The sequence below is a fragment of the Cnephaeus nilssonii genome (genome assembly GCF_951640355.1).
Source record: "Cnephaeus nilssonii genome assembly, chromosome: 16".
NCBI lineage: Eukaryota > Metazoa > Chordata > Mammalia > Chiroptera > Vespertilionidae > Cnephaeus > Cnephaeus nilssonii.
In genome coordinates this window covers 50,130,236-50,154,087 of record NC_137087.1, presented here as the reverse complement: position 1 = coordinate 50,154,087, position 23,852 = coordinate 50,130,236, and the positions used below count along the sequence as shown (strand labels likewise).

Below are 23,852 nucleotides of genomic sequence, written 5' to 3'. Positions count from 1 at the left end.
GGCCACCACTCCTGTTGGATTGAGCTCCACTCTTGTGACTTCACTTAACCTCCTAAAACCCCTGCCTCCATATACAGTCACATTGGGGGTTAGAGCTTCAACATGCGAATTGTGAGGGGACACAGTCCAGTGCATGGCACAAGGGAAACCAAGAAGATAGCATCCTTGTGTGCACATACTTTCGTGTGCGCAGTTTTGGAAGGTTCCGGTTCAGGATACTCATTTTAGTGAGCGGAAACTGCGGGCCAGAGAGGGCAGCTGATTTGCTGCAGATCCCATGCCTTGTCATGTTCTTGACCGTGGCCACTGCTCTTTGCTGCCTCGTGATTCGGAGTCAGATAAAGGTCAGGCGCCGTTGGCAACAGGCCAGGAAGCTCTCCCGCCCAGGATCCTGGACTCGCCTCTGGCAGCTCAGCTTTGGAGAAGGGCACAGGGCAGGAGCACGGGTCTGGAACTGTCATGGTCAAGTTACTCCACTTTCAGGACTTCACTTTCCTCATCGGTAAAATGGGGTAATAATAGTAAAAATTAAAATATATGGAAAGTATAGAGTTCAGTGTTTATTGACTAATGTGTGTGTGTGTGTGTGTGTGTGTGTGTGTGTGTGTGTAAAAACTCTGGTCTCTGGTTTTTCATTGAATTTTCCTTGTCATTAAAGTAGTCTCCAGGAATATGGTTTTAGAGGCTGTACAGAGGTCTCTTTCTCTTGAATTGGGAACTTGGAGAATAGAAGATAAGGAGGGAAAGGGGGCTGCCAGAAAGAGAAGAGAAGGCAAATACCTGACATTTCTTGCTTGATGTCGGAAGTAAAGAGGAAAGCAGACTCCCAGTTCAGGAAACAGAGGCTGTTAGCACTGAGTTGAGTTGAGGTGACACCAAGATCCAAGCAGCTGGCCTGCTGAGGGGGGTGTGTGTGCTTGTGCGGGACCCACACTCTCCATATACATAGTTAATGTGTTGTTTATCTTAGGGCGGCCTGAGGAACATTTTTGTCCTGACAATGGATTTATAGATTTATTGTAATTCTCTCTCTCTCTCACTCTCTCAGTCTGTCTCTCTCTCTGACACACACATGCACATACACACAGGCATTTGGGGCTGTGGGACTATTATAAATGGACAGGCCACTAGGCCTATAAACTGTTAATCGCTCATGCACCCTTAATATGTGTGTTCATCTGTATTTCAAATTTGAGCAAAGATTAATTTCTTTATTTTGTGGAAAAAATAAATACAAATGGAATCTCTCATATTTTCTGCTTGCACCCAATGGATCGCTTGGCGTAACCCTGAGGGTGTGGGCATCTCTCCTTGGGGCCCAGAACTCCAGCTGTGAGTTCTGGGAGCACTCTGGGGGTCAGGTGTCCGAGGAGCGATACTGTCTGCCCGCTCCTTGAAGTGGGGTGTGGTGGCCCTGAGGGACGAGGCCTTGTTCCCTCCAAGCCCCCCTCTAGTTTCTTCTCTGAGACTTCTCTTCCCTAAGCCCCCGTTTCCTCAGGCGACTCTCCTGTGTGGGGAGATTCTGGTGGGTTTGGTTGCTGAGTGATTCATCCTTTGGCTTTACCAAGCATCTGTCTGCTAGGGGAGGACATGACTTCGTCCTCTGAACGTTACGCTAAGGGCATTAAAGAAACGTCGTTCAAAAGTGGCTTGTTTAGCAGTTTGGAAAAAAATAGGAAAGAATCGAATAGCAAAAGAACAACCCAGTTCCAGCTTTCAGGAAGTTTTGTAGAACTTATTCATGAGCTCATTTCCTTTTAAACCTTTGAACTTCCCTTCTGTGGTTACGAGGTTATCAGTGCTCCGTAGAGAAACTAGTAAAGATAAGTACTGTTGTAGAATATGTGAACTTTCACTCTAAATATGCATATATTTTACCAAGTTATTCATTGTTTAGCCAAAGTCTGACTGAAAACGTATACATCCCAAACAGGGCTTGGATGAAAGAAAAACTGGAATATCTTGAAGCTTCCTTGGTGTCCTATGGGTAGTCGCTTAGACACAGGAAGGCTGCTTTCTCTGGAGTTGGGAAGTCCCGGGGAGCCCAGTTAAAGACAGTGGTGGCCGTCTTGTGCAGGGGTCCTCAAACTACGGCCCGTGGGCCACATGCGGCCCACCGAGGACATTTATCCGGCCCGCCGGGTGTTTTTGCCGCCGCTGCCTGTGCTGCTTAGCAGCCGACTTAGCAGTGTGCATAGGAATTTGTTCATAGTTTTTTTTAAACTATAGTCCGGCCCTCCAACGGTCTGAGGGACAGTGAACGGCCCCCTGTTTAAAAAGTTTGAGGACCCCTGGACTCTTGTGTGTCCCCTTTGGGATCTCAGGAAATATTTTTTTTTGCTGCTAAGACTCGTGCTTAGCCCTCTAGTCAGGCCTGGTTGTGGGACAGGCTCTGCTCTCCTCAATGCGGCCTTCCAGATGACGGGAGGGCCCTGGGGCGTGTGTTCCCCTTACCTGGCCTGTATGTTCCCTTTACCTGCTGTGGGATGTAAGGAGAGCTCCCAGCCCCCCACCTTCACCCTATCGCCACCCATATTCTCGCTCAGTGACCAGCCTTCGATGAAGTGACTGAGGGCTGGTGAGATGACACTCACTATGACACAGTGTACCTGCGACAGTGTTTCCCAGGATGCCACTTTACCAGGGTTCTATGAGAATCCTGCTGCTTTCCTTCTTCCCTCTCACCGTTACCTGACGCTTCCCTTACAGACCGCCTTACACCTCTCACAGCCTTCCCGCGGTCAGGGAGGGTCAGATTTTGCAGTCCTGCCTGTCCACCTTAGGAGGCGCTCAGTGACAACCCTGCGGTCACGCTCTGTTGGTGAACCGCATCCTTCTGGGTGGGACCTGAGCCCGGCCCCTGGGACTTGTTTCTCATCAGGTCTTCCCTCTGTAGGGCTGAAGGACACGCCGACTCAGGAAGACTGGCTGGTGAGTGTGCTTCCGGAAGGATCCAGGGTTGGTGTGGACCCACTGATCATTCCTACAGGTGAGTGTGCGGGGGCCTTCCACTCGGGGGAGGAAGGGGGTGCTAGGTGCCTCTCCGCTCCCCTTGCTTGCTCGTGGGCTGTGGAATATTTGTGGGCTCAACACGATTCGATAACACGATAAAGGTCACGGTGAGGCGATGAATTCTGGCATCGAGGCCAGGGAAGGCCATCGGTGGTGAAGACGTCCTTTTACAGTTCTCATCCCGCACACCCAGCGCAGGGCCTCCGGCAGGATCGCCTTTCAGAGGGGGCCGGACTCTCCAGGCCCTGCTGCCTGTTCTGGGCAGCCCGTTCATGGCTGGGCCGGTGTGCTTCTCCTCAGATTACTGGAAGAAGATGGCCAAGGTCCTGCGAAGCGCCGGCCACCACCTCATTCCTGTCAAGGAGAACCTGGTGGACAAGATCTGGACAGACCGTCCTGAGCGCCCGTGCAAGCCCCTCCTCACTCTGGGCCTGGATTACGCAGGTCAGAACTGCAGCTGCGCCCAGCAGGGCTTCCCGCCATCGCCCCCTCCTCCTGTCCCCAGGTCTCCATCCCGGTCCTCGGAGTCAAAGTCAAGGCTGAGCTGATGGGAGTTTTTTGCCCCATCCTGGTCCAGTGGGGCATTTGATGAAAGCAGTAGCTTTATTTATTTCCACTGTTGCCACCTACTGACCACTTACTTTTGTCAGAGTTTATTCTTGCAAAGCGCTTGGGGCAGACTTTGGGTGCCACTAGGGTGTTTTCTTATTTCTTCTTCTTCTTCTTCTTTTTTTTTTAACCACTTAGTTGCTCACTGTCCCTGAAGCTGTCTTATCCTGGTTTCTCGGTGCCACTTCCTTTTCTTCTGCTGTCATTTTGTGGGCTTACCTTCCCAGGCCCCCTGCCCTCTTGTACCTTCTGCTTCCCAGGTTTTGGGGTGTGGGTAGGTTTCTTTGGCCTGTGTAATAGTTGGTGGGTGAGGAGAAGGTTCTGTGAGAGTTTGTAGGGATGAAAGTGTGGGTTTATGGGACAGTGAGGGGCGCAGAGGGGAAGGCCTGGGAGGTGGGGCTGCCGGGGAGAGAGCCTTGCTGCAGACACAGAGACGAGAGGTGGATGGGGGATGTCTGGAATGCAGGCAGATTGCCCAGAGGGGTCCTGGGAAGAAAGCATTACAGCCCGGACTCTCAGCCAAGTTTTAAATCGCATTCCTGTGCTCAGCTTCAAAGCAGCGTTTGGTCGTGGGGGCAGCCCCCGCGCTCTCTCCTTGTGATGCCCTCGCTGAGAGTATAGCCAATTGGGGGGGGGGGGCGGGGGCGGGGGGGGGGGGCGGGGGAATGGGTCCACTGAGTGGCCCAGGTCAGCTAAACATTTTCCATCAGCGTGTTTTGAATTTTTTTTCAAAACTGAAGCAGAGGCTCTGGCCTATTGCTTGTGGGAGAGGGGAGAACAAATGTTGCTGGTAAGACTTCTGTTCAGCAAACATTTGAGTGCAGGATACCATGCGAGGTGCTGGGTGAACAGGACAGATGCCTATCCAGTGCACAGGTGGCTGCAACCAGAGTTACCAGTGCTGCTGGATGGTGGGTGATGGTGGTGGTGGGGGTGATTTAATCCTGGGGAGCAGCAGGGAGCCTTTATCCTACAGGGCAGGTGTGATTGGAAGCCATAGTCACACGGCGTCAGGCTGCAGAGAACCCCATGGTCCTCGCACTGACAGATGAGCCTTGCTGCTCCAGGAATGTGAGTGGTGGATGGTACTCCCCTGAGTGGAGACTTGATGAGTTCTCTCTGCAGGGGAGTGTGTTTTCAATGCTCCCAGGGCTTCCTCTGCTGCACTGATTTTTATACAATAGTGCAACTAATTGCTAGTTTAATTGCCTGTCTTCCCTTCTAGACTTGTAAGCCCCATGAGGGCAGGGACTGGGTGTAGCTCAGGGACTAGGGGTAGCTCAGAGCTGTGACAGCAGGACCAGCACGGCCCGGTAGATATCTACCCCTGGGAAGTTTGATGTTCATAGACATTTGCTGGATAAACACATGAATTCGTTTTGCTGGCGGGGTCATCATGGTTCTCGCCAGTCAAGTGGCCGGGACAGTCACACCTCTTGTGTAGGGCTTGATTGCAGGTTTCCGCCTGCTCACACAACACGCTCCCTAGGATGTGGCGCTGGCTAGGAATGTTTGGGACGCAGGTCCCCGGGACCAGGGCTGGAGTTGAAGCCTGTGTGTTTTTTGCAGGCGTCTCCTGGAAGGACAAGGTTGCGGACCTTCGGTTGAAAATGGCCGAGAGGAACGTGGTGTGGTTTGTGGTCACCGCCCTGGATGAGATTGCGTGTGAGTGCCGTGTGGGCATGTTGCCTCATCTCTCCTTTGGCTCTCTGGGAATCCGTGTTCTCAGGCCACTCAGCTCTCCGAGTGGCCAGGGAATACCGAGGAGTCTGTGTCACCAAATGGTTCTACATATGCCAAGTGGGATGGAGAAGGAGTTGCCGGGAGTGGGGGAGGGCGGGTAGCCTGGCCCCGAGCAGTGTTTCACCGAGGCTGGTGCTGAATCTGCTGATGCCCAATCTGTGGAGGCGTCCACCTCTGGCCAGTTTCCCGGGTCTGGGACACCTGTGAGGGAGGACCTTTGCTCCCCACATTGTGTACCTGCCAACATTCATGTCTCTATAGGGGGACAAGGGCTGTCATAGGAGACATTTTTACTTTATCTGCTTACCCTGTGGTGCCCTAAGTTCTTTACAGTGAGAATATTCTAGAAATATTTCTACCTCAGAAAACTTAGGAACCCCAAAAGTTCTTCGTGAAGCCTTTTGATAGAGTAGCAGTTTCTCAAATTTTAAACCTTGAACGACCCGCATGTAATTATTCAGTACCTTCTGTTATCTCCTCGAACTGAAGGAATGTGTTCTGTCTGCTGTATTCTGACTAGATTTGACCCAGGGTAGCTGAGAAGAGGCACTGCCTTCACTTTTTACTTTCTCACGAGTGAGAGACCCAATAGTGTCCCATCTTGCCAGTCCCCAGCCCCAAACTTTGTCAACAGTATCAGTGTTTACATCCCTAATTAACTTAATAACCTCAGCACCTGAGAAGGTAACAGATAAAGCTAATTTCTCCCCTTTGTTACTAAAAAACCACACATTCCAAGTGTGGAAAATGCAGAGGAAGTAGAAAGAAGAAAAAAAAATCACCAATAATCCTGTTTCCCAGAGATAATCACTTTGAACATTCTGTGCATATATATAATTTTGTAGCTTGATTTTTTTAATGTATCAGTATACTGTAAGCATGTAAAAGCATTATTTCAAATGATTATTAGATATCCTAGCATATGGTTATACCACCATTTACTTAACCATTCCACTAAAGACGACCTTTGGTGATTTCCAGTATCCCCACGATTTTAGTCTGATGCTGCCATCAAAATCTTGATGCATCAAAATTTGGGTCTTAGTTTCCGATCATTTTCTTCCTCTTTCGGGTAGGCTTTTAGTGGTGGTATCACAGACTAGAGAATATGTGCGTGGTGGGGCTTGGACCTCTCTTGCCATTTATCTGCCAGAAAGGTTGTACAGGGGCATGTGAGTAGGCCCCTCATGCCACAGCCTTGCCAGCCCAGGCACTAGCTTTTTTTTTTTTTTTTCTTAAAGTACTAGTTTAGTCTGATAGACAAGAACTGTTGCCTCGTTGCTTTACTTTGAGAAGCTGTTCTTTTAAAATAGAGGCAGCACTTTTTGCACCAGGTCTTGTAGCACTCTGGGCCGAGGGGGGCGGGGGGGGGGGGGGAAGAAGAGAGAGAGAGAGAGAGAGAGAGAGAGAGAGAGAGAGAGAGAATGAATTAGGCAACTGGAAGCCCAGGGACCAGAGCTGTGCTCTCTGCCTGTCCTTCTAGTTTCTCAGACAGCAGTGACCTCACCAAACCCCCTGACGCTGGCTGTAGGCCGGTCTCTACCCAGGGCTGCAGGGCTAACCCCTGGGTGGGCCGCAGGCTCGGGTTTCATCGTGGGCCCCTCTGACTCATGCTTTTGTTCCTCTGCCGGGAAGCTCCGCCTCCGCGGGGCTCCGTGACCCTGTCCCGAGGGCCTCATCTGGCCGCCCTCCTGGGTGGGTCTCAGTTTTTCACCCTCCGTTGTTTGCCTCGGAAGGGAGACAGTGCTTGGCTCCTTCCCCGTTAGTTGGGAGTGCCAGAGGTTTTCTGCGGTCAGGCCTGGCAGGTCACCACCAGGCGGACCATTGCAACTCTTTGTTTGAAGGGCATTTCTTGTGTTTTCTGACGAATCACTCCTCCATTCCCTCCTTGGGCCAGCGAGGCGGCAGCTTAAGAAAACGGTTCTGGCGCCCTCGTTTGGCGGACACGAGCAACTGCAGCCCAGAGGTGGAAGCAGGAAGTGAGGTGCCGGCCTTTCTGAGAGATGCCTCTGAGCCCTTCCACTTCGAGCCAAAGCTCTCACCTCCCCTGCGAGGCACCCCTTCACGTCTCCCCTCAGGCAGGTGACGGGGATATGTTTCGTTGTGTGTGTGTTTTCTAGGGCTGTTCAATCTCCGAGGATCAGATGTGGAGCACAATCCGGTATTTTTCTCCTACGCAATCATAGGACTAGAGACGATCAAGTGAGTCTGCCCCACAGCACCTCGGAGCCCGTGTCCCCTTTCTGATTGGGCCCCCCAGTCTCTGCCTCACATTCTGCTCTTCCCCTTCCTGCCCCCTTTTCCCTTCCTCCCCTCTTGCCTTCGTTAACAGCAGGTATTTATTTATATCCTGCCTCTGTCCCAGATGATTTAAAATCTAGGAAAGTCTCCATAGTATTATGGGATATAATAAAAGCGTAATATGCTAATTAGACTGGACAGCCGAACGACCTTCTGGATGTCCTTCCAGACGAAGCCGCGGCTGCGAGGGCCGAGCCCCTTGCACGAATCTCGTGCATCGGGCCTCTAGTTATGGGATAAAACAATAAGTAGGCAAGGACATCCGAACAAAACCAAGTGAGGTTAGTTCCCAAAATTCCTGCTGCAAAGTCTTGTTCAGGCCGCCCTGTTCACAATCCTGGGGTCATAGTGCAAATAAACCCAGTCACTTGGGAGGTTAGAATGACGCTAGAAGACCCCTTGAGTCACACCTCCTCAGATCATAGTTGACCTTGTAACGCTGCCTGTGGCCTCCCTGCCATTACTCTTCTGTTGGGATGGCTTTTTGCATGCAGACAACATATTGACTGAGTGCCTGTTATGTGCTAGGGTCTCTATTGGGTGCTGGAGTGAATGAGACAGACCAGGTCCCAGGTTAGAGTTGGAGAGATGAGTGTCTCCTCGGGGGATTTGGGCACGTAAGTAGGGTCCACCTGGTCAGTAGGATGGGTACAGGTGTTATAGGAGGAGCCAGAGCTAGACTTGGGGTCAGGAGACTCTTGGGGAGAGCAAAGCAGAGAGTAAGGGTTCATGTGAGTTGGCCAGGTGAATGGTGGTGGTCTAAGCATGGGGAACAGCATTTCCGAGCCTCTGGGCAGGAGAGGACACAGTGTGTGTGGAGGACCCAGAGGAGTCAGTGTGGTCGGAATATAGAGTGTAAGGCCAAAAGGTGAGCAGAGGCCACATATCCTGAGGGCCTGGGGGAGCTATCGAATGAGTTTTTCACAGGGATCAGCCTTATAAATTATAAGAATTCTGGATATGATAAACAGGATGGGCAGGGAAGGCTGGAGGCAGGGAAACCAGGTAGGAGGCTGAGAGATGCCAGTGGCCTGAATGAAGGCAGTGACTGGGACAGGCTGTAGCTAAAGCTGGACAGATTTGATAGGCATTTAGGCTGTTGGTCTAAAGAGCTTAAGGAGGGAAGGAGGGGCATCAAAGGAAGACCGTGCCCAGGTCGTGACTTGGGGAATTGGGTGGATGGTGTCAGTACACACTGGGACAGTGTACACAGCCCGCAGAGCAGGACTTGGGAAAGGAATGGGGAGGAAGGAGAAGCTGCCTGGTGTTGATTGCCAGAGGGCCGAGCCTGTTGCATGTGGGTCTGTGCTCCCATCCATGAGCCCTCCTCTTTCTGTCGCCTCACCTGTGGCCCCTCTGCAGGCTCTTCATTGATGGTGACCGCATAGACGCCCCCAGCGTGAAGGAGCACCTGCTGCTTGACTTGAGCCTGGAAGCTGAGTACAAAATCCAGGTGCTTCCCTACAAGTCCATCTTGAATGAGCTCAAGGCTCTGTGCACCAGCCTCTCCCCGAAGGAGAAGGTGTGGGTCAGCGACAAGGCCAGCTACGCTGTGAGCGAGGCCATCCCCAAGGTTGGTAGCCCCACTGAAGCCCAGATAAACTCTGCCACACCCCACGGGCCGGCCCCTTCCCAGTTCTGACATCGCGTAGCCTTGTCTTTGAAGCAGAGGTTGGTCAGGCAGACCCCCAGGACTGGCTGTCGGGTCAGAGGTGTCGTCTGCCTGGATGAGCCCTTCGGGCTGGAGCCATCCTGAGAGTCTCAGGGCCCTTAGAGCCCACCGGGTCCTGTGCTTTCCAGAGTGTGGTACGAAAGACGGTCTTAGTTGGCACACATTAACACTTTGGTTTATTTAAAGGTATCTGCTTTCAAAGTGTTTAGTGTATACTAGGAAACATATAACCAGCATGTGATAGCATGATATAAAAATTATTTCTTAGGACAAAGTTGAGTTTAAGAAACTAAGTTGATTTAAAGATAGTTTAAAGAAAAGCTTTAAGTAAATGAGAGAGCAGGGGGTAGGCAGCCAGGGTAAGAGCTGTGCAGGTGGTATGAGAAAATCTGAAGTTTGGGGAACATAACTCCACCCCCAGCCCCTCAACATCTTATAAGTAAGGAGACCTGAGGCCCAGAAAAGCTTTAGGAATTGGTGACTTGTCAAAGGTCAAATAATAGTGGTAGCCCTGCCCTTGACTGAGCTTTTGCTGGGCGATACCTGTCCCTTCATTTTAATGGGGGCCCGGGGCAGGACTGGAGTTCAAACCACCTAAAATGTCACCATTCTGTCCTCCCTGGGCCTCTGGCTGCCAGGTGGCCATTGACAAGCCCAGTGATGTCCCCCTTCTCCATTGAGCTTGGGCCATTGGGGGAGAGCCCAGGCTTGGGCCTCTAGACCTGGCTTGTCATCACACCCTTGCCACCAACACACTGGGAGACACTCAGTTACCCAGAGCTTTTCTCCCTTGACTTAAGTGGGGATCACGCCTGCCCTCTCTCTGTGTGTGAGAGAGAATAACAAGAGTGGAGGGAGCAAAAGCCCTTTGAGAAGCTCTGTGCAAGTGTGAGGTGGTCCTGATCACCCCTCCCTATAACACAGGCTGGATTCAAACTTGTTCTCAAATGGGGAAGGGTTTTCCCAGCCCTTCAAGGTCAGACCATGAATAGTACTGATGTGTGAGCCCCGAACGAGAAGGGGAAGGAGCAGGAGTCCTCCCTCGTCAGTCATGTGTGTCCCCAGACATTGGAAAAAGCCTCCTTTGTGCAGCAATAAAGGGGTTATTTCAGTCTAACTTTGATCCCTTAGGGAACTCTCACCACAACTATGGAAGCTTGAAAAGCAATATCTTGCTGATCTGGCAGCCAGCAGTCTCAAAGAGCTCAGGGGGTAGGTGATAGAAAAGAAATACCTTGTTTGAAGTACTTCATCTTGTTTTTGTTTTTTATTTTTTAAATATATATTTTTAGTGATTTCGGACAAGAAGGAAGAGGGAGAGAAAGATAGAAACATCAATGATGAGAGAGAATTGTTGATCAGCTGCCTCCCGCATGCCCCACATTGGGAATCGAGCTCACAACCCAGGCATGTGCCTGACTGGGAATCGAACCGTGACCTCCTGGTTCATAGGTCAATGCTCAACCACTGAGCCACGACGCATGGGCTACTTCATCTTTTTTGATGAGCTCAAGCCCCTTTCATTATGCTCAGTCATCAACCAATAGAAGCAGGTCTTTGGATCCCAGGGCTCGGCCAGTTTGGGTGAGTCCTGAGTGGAAGTTCTTCCAGTGGTTTGTGTGAAGTGTGGTGTGCCAGGTGAAGAGGTGGTTGCCTTGGTCTGGGTGAGGGGAGCCAACCTCGATCTCCCATTCTACTGCCCTTTGCCCCTAGGAGCATCGCTGCTGTATGCCTTACACCCCCATCTGCATTGCCAAAGCTGTGAAGAATTCTACCGAATCAGATGGCATGAGGCGAGCTCATGTGAGTAAGGCAGCCTGTGCAGAAGAGGGGATGTGTGGTGGTCCGAAGGCCCAGCTCCTCACCTGCTCTGTGGCCTTGAGCTTGGCACAAGGTTGGAACCTCTCTGAGCCTTCTAGAGTTAATGAGAGAATGAGATAAAGCACTTGATGGGCTAGATCTTAACAAACTATAACATACAACACAAAAAGAGATATTGATGATGATAGTTTAGATGATGGTGATGATTACCAAGATGAAAATGAAGAAGGCGAAGCCCCTTAAAGGGCCCAGATTGTGTTTCAAAACCAACGGAGGGTCTAGAAAGATTTGGGGCCCAGAGATAGCTTTTGGCAGTGGCCTGTCTTTTATGGTCCCCATAGGATAGGAGTGAACCTGCTGAGGGAGCTGCGTGTGCTCTGAGGGGGGTCCTTCCTCGCTGTACCTGAACTGCTGGACAGCAGAGCAGCCTGTCCCTGATAGGGGACTGCTGCAGACTTGTCGCAGGAAATGCATGTCGAGCCCCAATTGCTGATGGTTTGTGCTCTGCAGATACAGCCCTCTCTGTATCATGTTAGGACTAGGTTCTGAAACTGCTATTTGATTTTCAGTAATACTTGAAAAACGTCTCTATTGTTTGCACAGATTAAAGATGCTGTTGCCCTCTGTGAACTCTTTAACTGGCTGGAGAAAGAGGTTGGTTCTTTAGTCTTTGTTTAATAAATGGATACAGATTGTCCAGGAATTAATATGTGTGATTCTGACCAAGGCACCTTCTGTGCTCTGGTGTTCACGGTGTTTAAGATCTGGATCTGATTTTAGTCCTCTCTTTTAATAGTTTTATTTTTCTTTCTGGAAATTTGCTTTGTGTGTGTTTAAAAATTCTTTGTTTTATTTTTTACTGATTTCAGAGAAGAAGGGAGAGGGAGAGAGAGATAGAAACATCAATGATAAGAGAGAATTATTAATCAACTGCCTCCTGCACACCCCATACTGGGGATCAAGCCCACAACCCAGGCATGTACCCCAGCCGAGAATTAAACCATGACCTCCTGTTTCATAGGTTGATGCTCAACCACTTAGTCACACCAGCTGGGCTAAAAATTAGTTAATTATAGAAAATAGTAACAAGGATAAAGAAATAGTACAAGGATAAACAGAGAGGATCCTTTGGGGGTTAAGGAATTGTCTTATAATTGTAACTAAGTGGAATTTCATTATAAGAAAAACTAGAGGCCCGGTGCACGAATTCATGCACGGGTGGGGTCCCTCGGCCTGGCTGGCGATTGGGGCCAATGGCGGGGGGGAGTGCGGGAGGGCCAGCTGGCCCGGGGGAGGGATCGCGGGAGGTTGGCCAGCGGCGGGGAGGGACCTCGGAGGTTGGCAGGCCGCCGGAGGGAGGGACTGCAGGAGGTTGGCTGTGGGAGCACACTGACCACCATGGGGCAGCTCCTGCATTGAGCGTCTGTCCCCTGGTAGTCAGTGCGTGTCATAGCAAACGATTGACTGGTCATTCGGTCACTTAGGCTTTTATATATATAGATGACTCTCGTGATAATATTATAAGTAAACTGATCCTATTAAGAGAAAAACATCTTTGTGTACTTTTTAAAAAAAACATATTTTTATTGATTTCAGAGAGAAAGGGAGAGGGAAAGAGAGATAGAAACATCATTGATGAGAGAGAATCATTGATCGGCTGCCTCCTGCACTCCCACCACTGGGGATCGAGCCCGCAACCTGGGCATGTGCCCTGACTTGGAATCGAACTGTGACCTCCTGGTTCATAGGTTGATGCTCAGTCACTGAGCCAAGCCGGCCGGGCTCTTTGTATACAGTTTGAACATCAATTTAAGCCATTAAACTTTTTATGTTAATTCCTGCCCTTTCACTCCCTGTGGTTGACAGGAAGATAGTTTCTTTGTGCTATTATTGCATAATATCAGATTCCCTTTAAATATGAAAAGTAACTTAAATTGGCCACCAGTGTGACTATTTTTCTCTCCGCTGGCTGTGTTCATCTGTGTAAAGCATTTTTTCATTGTAAACCATTTTCACACAATTCTCAGTATGCGAATAAGATTTTGTTTTGTTTATTTTATTTACTTGGCATAATAGTGTGAACATTTTCCATGTGCTTTGAGGCTTTTAAGCAATGATTTAAATGGAGACTGCATTTAGTGGCTAGACTGATTTAATTACCCATTCCGCCTATTTTCAGATGTTTAGATTGTTTTGAATTTTTTTGCTGTTATCAGTAACCCTGTAATAATATCATCATACTTATCTTTATTATTTATTTTGGATGACTTTCTTAGGAGGGGATGCTTTAGGATTTGTTAAACTTAGATGTATTAAGTTTTGGGAGGTGCCAGATGTAATCCTGAGGTATAAAATAGTGAGTGGAAAAACTAGATAGAAACCCTTCACCTTGGATAGCTTTGGTGAGAGCCTTTGGAAATTCCCTCCTTGTTAAAGATGAGACCTAATCTGCGTCCCATACATTAGGCAGTTGGGACATGGGTGCTGAGGAAAAAGTAAGCTTTCAGTATACCTGCCCGCTTTAATGTGGAGGAGACACATGAATGGTCACTTCCTCGTTAGGTGCCCAAAGGTGGCGTGACGGAGATCTCAGCTGCTGACAAAGCGGAGGAATTTCGTAGGTAAGGGTCTGTTGAGGGTCCCGGGAACCTTGTGCTCATCTCCCTGGCCAGTTAAATGAGGCTGGGAGGGCCTGATTCTCTGCACAGTAACAAACTGTCCCTCTGCTCCGTGTGTCTTTCTGCTCCAGGCAACAGGCTGACTTTGTGGACCTGAGCTTCCCGACGATTTCCAGTACGGGACCCAACGGTGCCATCATCCACTACGCGTAAGGCCGCCGAGGAGCCCGCTGCCCGGCTTTGCGGCTGCTCCTGCACCGGGGCTGAGCAGGGGAGGCCCCGTGCCCACCGCTGTGTGTCCGCTGACACTGTTCCTCTATGGGCAGTAAGACCTTAAGGTCTTATTTTCTCTAAATCCCCCAGTCTCTGCCTCGGGGAACCTCCTCTTAGGCTCAGATGTATGGTATTGATGTTCTCCACGGGGTAGTCAAACCGTTGTCCCTCCCTCCTCTCTGAGGCCGCGGGAGCTGTGTTCAGAGCCCTTGAGTCTTGATGATTATAATTCTTTAGTGTTTGTGTGTGTGTGTTTTCCCTGTAATGGCAGCTTTCCCTGATGCACTAGTCCTAAAAAACTCCATACTAAAAAAGCTTATCACTATGTTGGGGAACACCCTGTTATGGATGGGGAAATAATCAGCACCTCCTTTTCCCTCTCTGTGGGCTTGAAGCCTGGCACCCCAGCATTTGGGGATTTTACCAGGAGACCCGCAAGAGCCCATGGACCAAGAGCCGAGCATCCCTGCCAGACAAGAGGGTGCTGCTAGGTTCACTGTGCTGCACTTGGGCACAGGTCCCCCACCCCCTTTTTGATGATTCCTTTTCGCGTTTCTGGTCTTGGGGCAAATTCTGAAGCTGTGTGTGGGAGCTAGTCACAGGTGTGATTGCACAGTTCTCTCGCATGAATGCCTCTGTTCCAACATTCAGATGTCAGAAGGACTCCAGCTTCTGTCTTATGTTTCACTTAGGTGATAAATTTCCTGGCTGGACACTATCCTAGAATTTCCAGATAATTAACACATTAAAACATTTCAGAGCGAGGGCGGGGATTTGCTTCTCCTGCTTCATTGCCAAGGAGGGGGTGGTGCTTGGAAATAAAGGAGCACCTCTCTCAGCTGCGGGGCGGAGCCCTGGACTGCTCCCATCCCTTTTTAGCATCTCTCAGGGCAGTGACATTGTGTGGAAAAAGGCACGAGGAAATGAGATCACTTTTTAAAAATACCTCATGCTCCTTTGAAAAAAGTGCTCCGGCATAAGAGCATCATGATCCATCCCTTTTCACAACAAAAATCCCTTGTAGTTTTTCTCCCCAATGGAGCAATTCATCGCCTGTCTGGTGGTCTGAGAGGCAAGTGGGGAGGCAGCTGATGGGGTGAGCACTGAGGGAGGGACATGGAGCCTGAGACAGGGACACACACCCAGAGATAAGCGACTCTAGGCTGCTCTCTGCCTAGTTTTCAAGACTCTAGTTTGGCCCTGTTGTGTCTATTGATAATTATTTTTGTAGCTTTTACAATTATCTCACGAATACCTATTTTGTTCCAGACACAAATGGAGATAGGCATAAAGAAGTATGTTATTCTTCCTTTTCGTAGCTCTTTCTCTAGTTGGGGAGATAGGTTGACTGGGCCTTTAAATAGTGGAAGTTTAATATTAGTTGGAATAATTAAGTTATTGGGCAACTTAATTTTAAAATATCATTTCAGGCTTACATAAGTTGTAAGAATAGTATGAAATGTGCCCTCCTCCTGAACTTAGCAAGTGAATACATTTGTGGAATAACTCATTTTTTATTTACTTCCGTAGGCCGGTCCCTGAGACGAACAGGACCTTGTCGCTTGATGAGGTGTACCTCATTGACTCGGGTGCTCAATACAAGTAAGTGAACTGGCGCTGTTCCCTTAACTAGACAAAATGTGACTGCAAAGGTGGCCCAATGTGTAGAACTCCACTCTGTTGAGTCAAGGCATTTGAGTAGGGAACGAGCCAGTCTCCAGCCAAGAGCTCAGCTGGTCATCCCATTCTGCACTGGCCATTAATGAAGTCTTTCCCATGTCTTGTCCTGTTTTTCACCCTTCGTTGACATAGCCCAGTTGTGACTCTCGTCCACAAAAGACTGTTTGGCAGAAATATTAAGCCCTTGGCCGGAAGTTGTTAAATACTAAATAAATAACTGAAAGTGAGCTTTCAGAACCACTGCAAAGTCTTCTGTCCCCGCCCATGAACTTCCTGATGTTTCCCTGGCCTTGCAGTGGTCCAGGGCCTTGTGAAGTGAGGGCATGACTTTGAATGAATGAGAAATGAAGGGTACCCCTGAATTTCTGAATTTCCTTCTTCATGTCTTGCTACTTTCATCATCATCCCCTAGAATAGTTTCTCAGAGGAGAACCCAAAATTGGGTTGGGTCTTGATGTGGAACCCATGAGAAGGAGCTGGAGTAGGTGTTGTCTGCAGTAAGAGAGTAGGAGCAAGGCCTTTTCATGGTTCATTCCCCACTGCCACCGGGACCGGGGCTGATGGAGAACCTCATTAAATGAGCTCAGCCAAGTACATGGAGACCACAGCCCAGCCTTGGGTGTCAAATAGCAGCCTAGCACTTAGGGCATGGGATGTAAACTCTGGTTTGCTTTTACATTTTAGCAGGACTCAGGAAGTTATCCTTTCTCTGTCAGGGCTGTGGATTAGGATGTTAAAAGAGACGCATTTGGGTATTTTTAAGTCCAGCAAACTTTCTGTCCTGATAAGAGGAATTGGAGTTTGGCTGTCATTTGCTAGAAACAGGCTCCTGTTGACTTTGTTTCCCTGCCTTTTCTTCATAATCCCCGCAGTGCTGTCTCCCATGAAACAGTCCTCACATTGTAGACCAAGAGCGTGTGAGTCGGGGCCTGAGTTCGCTCCCACTGCATTGGGCCATCCTTGCATTCACACTTTGTCTCATTTTATTTTGGATAACAACCTTATTGAGACATAGTTCTCACACCACACAATTTACTCACTTAAAGTGTACAATTCATGGTTTTTAGTGTACTCACCGAGTTATGCAACCATCACCTCCGTCAATTTTAGAACATTTTCATCACCCCAAAAAGAAACCCCATTCCCATTCCCATTCCAGACTCTTCCCATTTTGCCCTCCCCAGGGAACCACTGCTGTGCTTTCTGTCTCTGTGTGTTTGCCTATTCTGGACATGTCATATAAATGGAATTGTATGGACTTCTCTGTCTGGCTTCTATCATTAGCATAATGTCTTCAAGTTTCATCCATGTTGTAGCATGTGTCAATACTTTATTTTTTTTAGTTGCTGAATAATATTCCATTGTGTGAACATAGCACATTTTGTTTATTCATTTGCCAGTTGATGAACATTTAGGTTGTTTCTACCTTTTGGACATTGTAAATAATGCTGCTATGAACATTTGAGTATAGGTTTTTGTGCAGATATATGTTTTCATTTCTCTTGGGTATTTACTGAGGTGTGGAATTGCCGGGTCATAGGGTAACTCAAGGTGTAACCTTTGAAGGAACTAGAAACTGTTTTTCAAAGTGGCTGCACTATTTTACAAGTTCACCAGCGATACATTGAGGGTTCTAATTTCTCCACACCCTTGCCTCTCTCATATGTGAGCAAAAGCTTATTTTGACTGAAAACTAACTTGCCCTTTTCTTTTGGAAAGAGATGGAACCACAGACGTGACCCGGACGATGCATTTTGGGACCCCTACGGCCTATGAGAAGGTAAGGTGGAGCAGAAAACTCGACAGGCCCTCTCTGCTTTCTTTTTAAAAAAATATATTTTATTGATTTTTTACAGAGAGGAAGGGAGAGGGATAGAGAGCTAGAAACACCGATGAGAGAGAAACATAGACCAGCTGCCTCCTGCACACCCCCTATTGGGGATGTTCCTGCAACCAATGTACATGCCTTTGACCAGAATCGAACCCGGGACCTTTCAGTCCGCAGACCGACGCTCTATCCACTGAGCCAAACCAGTTTCGGCCCTCTCTGCTTTCTTAAGAAGAGCATTGTTTTTATGAAAAGGGGATTGTATAAATAAGTAACAATTATGTGTGGGATAGTAAAATAGCCCATTACTGTGGAGTCAGGCTTATCTGCTTTATGACATCCAGTTAATTAATCATTAGAGAACTTTTAAAAGCATTCTGTCTGCTAAGGTCAAAGCAGCTCAGATTCAAGTTTAAATGGCTTTAGCCTCGAGTCAGGAAATCTCTTTGGGGATGGGAGTGGGTTACTGAAATCCATGCTTTTTATAAACAGTATCTAGGTTTTTTTCAAGTTCAGTGTTTCTGTGTCTGGGCTCATCTCTCTAGGCTCTGCAGTGGCACACACTGCTCAGGCTCTGGTCTGTCTGTCAGGAGAGGAAGCAGCTGTGAGGTAGAGAGAGGTAAACCAGGAATCTGGAGACTTAACTTCAGGTCCTGTCTGCTGCCTGTTGGCTCCGTGACCTGGAATGAAGCACTTAGACCATCCATAGATAGACACGGGGATAAAAGCACCCACCTCCAAGGCTGGCCGGGAAGGTTCCATGAGCTGAGCAAGTTCCTGGGTCCCAGTCACTGCTCAGTGCATGTTGGCTGAGTCTCTGAGTGAATCTCGCAGGGGCGCCCCTCAGGGAGTTTATCCCAGGAAGGAGGGTTTTCTGTGATGCACTGGGGCAGGTTTCATAGTTTTGGTCCCTTGCCTTGTCTCTCTGTGGGCACCAGCACCTGAGAAGAGTTTGACCTTGGGTCCAGATACCCTTGGGTGTGACTCCCCTTTTGCTGCGGGAAGAGCCCCAGACCAGACTGAGGAGTGTGGGGTTGAGTCCTGACTTGGCACAGTAGTGGCAAGCCCCTGACCTTCCCTACAGCCCTCTTCTTGTCCAGGCACTAGGGATAAGCCCGGGTATAGCAGGTGGTAGGGAGCCCAGAAGTTGAGGCAGGATTGCCTGGTTGAGGCCAGACGCTACCACTTCGGAAATGCATGGCCCGGCCTGCTACCCCCGGTCTCCGTGGAGTGCGGATGACAGTAGTGCCCAGGCGTGCGATGTGGGATGAAACGTAGTGTTTAGCATCGTGCCTGGCGCAGAGGAGTAGCTCGGTAATGTTAGCTCATGTCCTCAGCACTGGTTACTTTTCCAGTCTTCCCGAGGCTCAGATGACATGGAGGGTGTCCGAATGCTCATGATAAGGGGAGGAGCTGGGGGGCCATCTCTCCCATAGTTCTTTGCTGAATTTAATTCCAAGATTTTCTGGAAAATTGGTTTCAAGGCTAACCTTTTTTCCACCAGACTTTTTTTTTTTTTTTTTTAACTCTGATCTTCTGTGTGGTATTGCTGACAAATCTTCAGAGGCAAGGCTTTCTGAAGTACCAGAAAACCACAGGATCGCGTGCCCGTGCCTGCTCTGCAACATGCCCCCCTGGGTTTTCTTTGGCAGGAATGCTTCACGTATGTCCTCAAGGGCCACATAGCTGTGAGCGCAGCCATTTTCCCAACCGGAACCAAAGGTAGGTGGTTCCTTCTGTCACATGGCAGCCTTTTCCCATCCAGGCATCACACACGTCTGAGTGGAAGAAAAGAAGGCCTTCTCTCTCAGTGTCAGCCCCCAACTCGCTTCTGGTCCAGCCAGGGCAGGGGGTGGGGTGCTGCACGGAGTGAGTCTCCTATACCCACCGACTGAGTTCAGAGGGGCCTCCCAGGAAGTAGGCATGGGATTGGCCTGGTGTCAGCTGTGTGCCTCACTCCTGACCATGAATGGTGTTAGGTGACAATGGATGGTGTTAGGTGACAATGAATGGTGTTGGGTGACAATGGATGGTGTTGGGTGACAGTGAATGGTGTTGGGTGACAATGAATGGTGTTGGGTGACAATGGATGGTGTTGGGTGACAATGGATGGTGTTGGGTGACAATGGATGGTGTTGGGTGACCATGAATGGTGTTGGGTGACACGGGCTGCTGGCTTCCAGGAAAGGGCAGCAGGGCATGAGCCTCAGGGCCAGTGAACATCCGTGTAGCCTCCTGCCTGCCCTTCAGCTCTGGGCCAGTGCGTTCTTTCAGGACGCGTGTTGGGGTTTATTTTACTGGGCCCCTGACTTCAGATATGTACCTCCTTGCTGAGGACTGGTGGGCGGGGCACTGAATGGGGAATGCACAAGACCTGGGCCTTGAATCTGCTTAGGCTGGGCTTGTGCTCATCTCCCTGGGGGTCGGTTTCCTCATCTGTCCTGCCTGCCTGCTTGCTTGAGTCTGGTGAGAATATCATCTTTGTAAGTCTAAAACCTCAGGGTCCCAGAGCTGGAAAGGGAATGTCCATGTTATCTAGTGCAGCTCTTTTTTTTTCTTTTTAAAATATATTTTTATTGATTTCAGAGAGGAAGGGAGAGAAAGAGAGAGGGAGAGAAACATCAGTGATGAGAGAGAATCATCAATCGGCTGCCTCTTGCACACCCCCACAGGGAATTGAGCTTGCAACCTGGGCATGTGCCATGACTGGGTATCGAACTGTGACCTCCTGGTTCAGGTTGATGCTCAACCACTGAGCCACACCAGCCAGGCTCTAGTGCTGCCCTCACCAGCTGCGGGCTGCCACCCCCTCACCTGTTGTGGGCTGCCATCCCCTCACCAGCTGCAGCTGCCCTCCCCTCACCAGCATCCCGGACAGATCCTCCAGCTTCAGACTGCGCTGCCTGGCTGGGGAGCTGCCCTCCTCAGGGGCTCTGATCGTTAGTTCTTCCCTGTGCTGGGCTGAAATCTGAACCCCCTGGTAACTTTTACCCCTGGTTTCTGTTTCACCTTCTGGAGCCAAACATAATAAGCCTCTTCGCTAAAATGTTTTGTGAATTGAAAAGTGCTGTGCAGTTATCAAGTGGTTCTTCATGTGTCTTTCAGGCCACCTTCTCGACTCCTTTGCCCGCTCAGCATTGTGGGATTCGGGCTTGGATTACCTGCACGGGACGGGACATGGTGTTGGGTCTTTCCTGAATGTTCACGAGGGTCCCTGCGGCATCAGTTATAAAACGTTTTCCGACGAGCCGCTGGAGGCGGGCATGATTGTCACTGACGGTAGGCGGCTCTCACCTAGGACGCGAGCACGGATCCTCCTGTCTCCAGAAGGCTCTTTGTTGTTTCTTATATTTTAATTATTTTAAACTAAACTGGAAACAATTTCCCCTTGTCATCTTGACTTAAACACCTTTTACGATTATAAAAGTGATACATGTTCACTGTAGAAAAAGTGAGACATTGGAACAGTCTGAAGAAAAAGAAATCATTTGTAATCTGACCACCCAAGGGAAACAGGACTTAATATTTCGACATGTTAGTTTTGGTCTTTTGTATATGTACATATTTTTCAAAAAAATACATTTTTATTGATTTCATAGAGGAAGGAAAAGAGAGAGAGACAGAAACATCAATGATGAGAGCGAATCATCCATTGGCTGCCTCCTGCACGCCCCACACTGGGGATTGAGCCCACAACCGGGCATGTGCCCTGACCAGAAATCAAACCATGACCTCCTGGTTCATAGGTCGATGCTCAATCACTGAGCCATGCAGGCTGGGCTCTGCTTTCTTAATATATTGCCTATTGCCGTATCATCACCAAGTTCTTGTGAATGTATTTGAATGCCTGCATCATTATGCCTCTCGCGTATGCATTGGGATTTAGTTGATGGCTCCTCAGTTACTGTCCTCCCTACCCTGCAGCCAGTTTTCAGGAACCTCAAAACCTTTCGGTAGCTCAGGAACTTATTAGAAGGGGCCACATGGGAGAAGGGGCACCTCTGGGCTCTCACGTCGGGTTGAGTGGGCCCTTCCCCTGTTTTACCCCCCGTTTGGGGTGGGCAGGCCTCTGTGTGCCCCTCCCTCCTGGACCGCTGCTCATTCGGGCTTTGGTTTGCTTCAGAGCCTGGGTACTATGAAGACGGGGCCTTTGGAATTCGCATTGAGAATGTGGTCCTGGTGGTTCCTGTGAAGACCAAGGTGAGTAATTGATGTATTTACTTTTAAAATTTCCTTATTCCTTAAATGGGGAGGACGGAGACTTTTATGCTTGGAGCTTCCTTTCCCTGATATCGGGGACTTTCCTGGGACTCATCCTCTGCAAAACCAGAAGGAAAATCCTTAATGAACTGGGACCCGGGAATGGGATCAGTGGAGGCCCCTGCTTGGCGTGATCTGTGGCTGTGAGTTTATTAGAGGCAGTGGCTTGTCACGAAGTCTCCTCTGCTGGGCCCATGCTTATTTAAAGGCCCCTCTCAGACCCTGAATCAGTTTCCAGGCCTGGAGAGTATTTTTCACTAAAGCCCCGGGGGATTTAGTAAAGCCGAGGCACATGGGTGGGGCCCAGGGGCAGGCCGCGGGGCAGGTGTGGTTCACCTTCTCCCCCATCGGCATCACCAGGAGGTCACGGGGAGCTTTACCTAGAAGACCTGTTTGCTCCTCCTCCGTTGGTGACTGGGGATTGAACAGGCGGAGGGGAGTGGCTTCCATGCCTCCGGTGAGGCTGGCTGCAGGGGCCTGCTCTCGGCTTCCACGTGGAAGTCCCTGTCCATGAAAGTGGCCGCTCGCCTCCCTCCCAAAGCCCTGCCCGGGACAGAGCCCAGTGTGCTCGGGTGCCCCGGCTGTTCCATATCGCTGAGTGGGCACACCTGTTATCTCGGGCCTGGCTGGGTCAAGGCTGGCTCATATTTGACCATTTAACAAATGATTTTGGGAATTATACCCCAGCAGAGTCTTGAGAACCGAAACCAGGGAAGCCCCTGAGCCCAGACGCCCCCACTCCCTTGCCCGCACTCCCCTGCCGTCACAGAGGACAGTGGTCTGTGGCCCTGCTGCTGGGAGGCCTCGGTGGCCTCAGCTGTGTCCATCGTGCCTGCCATGCCTGTCCGATACACCTGGCTCCGAGGGCTGACCTCACGGTGGTGCCTGGTGGTAAAGAGGAGTCAAAACTTCTTTCCTTCCTTACCCCACAGTATAACTTCAGCAACCGGGGAAGCCTGACCTTTGAACCTCTAACTTTGGTCCCGATACAGACCAAGATGATAGATGTGGATTCTCTTACAGACAAAGAGGTAACGAGGGAGTCCTGGGGAGGCAGCGTGGGGGCGGGGGAGAGCTACCTCATCCTCTTTCCTGCATTCTCACTTTTGAAGTCTGAGGTCTGGGCCAGCTGAGTCTGCTAATCCCGGGTCTCCTGAGCACGAGGTGCTTTTCTGGTAGTTGCTGGGCCTCTGGGTGGAGATTGTCCTACTCCCGCCCCCATTGTGGGGCTGTAGGTTCGCAGGTGGAAGCCTGCTTTGTGCTGTTGTTTTCCAGGAGGGCAGGAGCCACGGCTGCCTGAGCAAATGTGGGCCACGTGTCTTCCCTACAAAAAGCCAGACGGTGGTGGGGCCTGTGGGTTGTTGCACACAGCAGGTTGTTTTCTTGTGCTGCATCAAGCATTAAGGAAATGAGAAGCAACTCTGTTACCATCCGCCTGAGTTGCACACAGAGAGGTGGTGCCTGCTCCCCGGGACCCTCGGGGCTGTGGCGCCCTTCGCAGAGCAGGAGCCCAGGGTGTCACCTACCGAGCTCACAGGGTTGCAGGCCTTGAAGCCCCTTCAAATCTTAGGGTGGCTCCCAGGCTCATGAGGCCAGGGAAGTGGCAGGCCCAGGACCCTGGAGTAAGGCTGAGGGATCAGGCAGGTGATCAAGGTCAGAGCAGAGACAAGGGTGAAAATCGGGGCAGGAGCAACCAACAAAACGGTTCCCAGGCCAGGGAGACAAGCCAGGACACAAATTCTAGAACAAGGCAGGTGGGCAGAAGTGCCGTCAAAAAGCAAGTGACTGGCGGGAGCCAAAGGCAGGACAGGCATAGCGGCTCCTGGAGAAAGAAGACATGTTTGTGACCAAGGCAGCCACCGGCCTCATCCCAGGGCCTTTGAGCGTCTCTGGAGGCAGGAACACGTTGTCCGTGGGGCCTGCCTGGGCCTGGTGCTTGCCTCCGTGGGACTGTGGCAGGGATCCGCCCAGCTAGACGCCTTTCCTGCCTTGTTTGGCTCACAGATGGGTGACAGAGGAAGGTCACCCACTTTTG

General features: G+C 50.0%; 1 protein-coding gene across 2 annotated transcripts in view; it reads left to right on the top strand.

Moving 5' to 3' along the window:
* The window catches only part of XPNPEP1 (X-prolyl aminopeptidase 1), a 47,513-nt gene that overhangs the window by 20,809 nt on the left and 2,852 nt on the right, over positions 1–23,852 (top strand). For both annotated transcript variants that reach the window (XM_079794294.1, XM_079794293.1), the window contains exons 6-20: positions 2,897–2,989; positions 3,313–3,456; positions 5,191–5,286; positions 7,485–7,566; positions 9,028–9,238; positions 11,051–11,140; positions 11,762–11,812; positions 13,721–13,779; positions 13,908–13,985; positions 15,580–15,651; positions 17,449–17,509; positions 19,210–19,279; positions 20,663–20,836; positions 21,681–21,757; positions 22,750–22,848. In XM_079794294.1, coding sequence (XP_079650420.1) covers positions 2,897–2,989; positions 3,313–3,456; positions 5,191–5,286; positions 7,485–7,566; positions 9,028–9,238; positions 11,051–11,140; positions 11,762–11,812; positions 13,721–13,779; positions 13,908–13,985; positions 15,580–15,651; positions 17,449–17,509; positions 19,210–19,279; positions 20,663–20,836; positions 21,681–21,757; positions 22,750–22,848 — 1,457 coding nt within the window. The remainder of the gene's footprint in view (positions 1–2,896; positions 2,990–3,312; positions 3,457–5,190; positions 5,287–7,484; positions 7,567–9,027; positions 9,239–11,050; positions 11,141–11,761; positions 11,813–13,720; positions 13,780–13,907; positions 13,986–15,579; positions 15,652–17,448; positions 17,510–19,209; positions 19,280–20,662; positions 20,837–21,680; positions 21,758–22,749; positions 22,849–23,852) is intronic.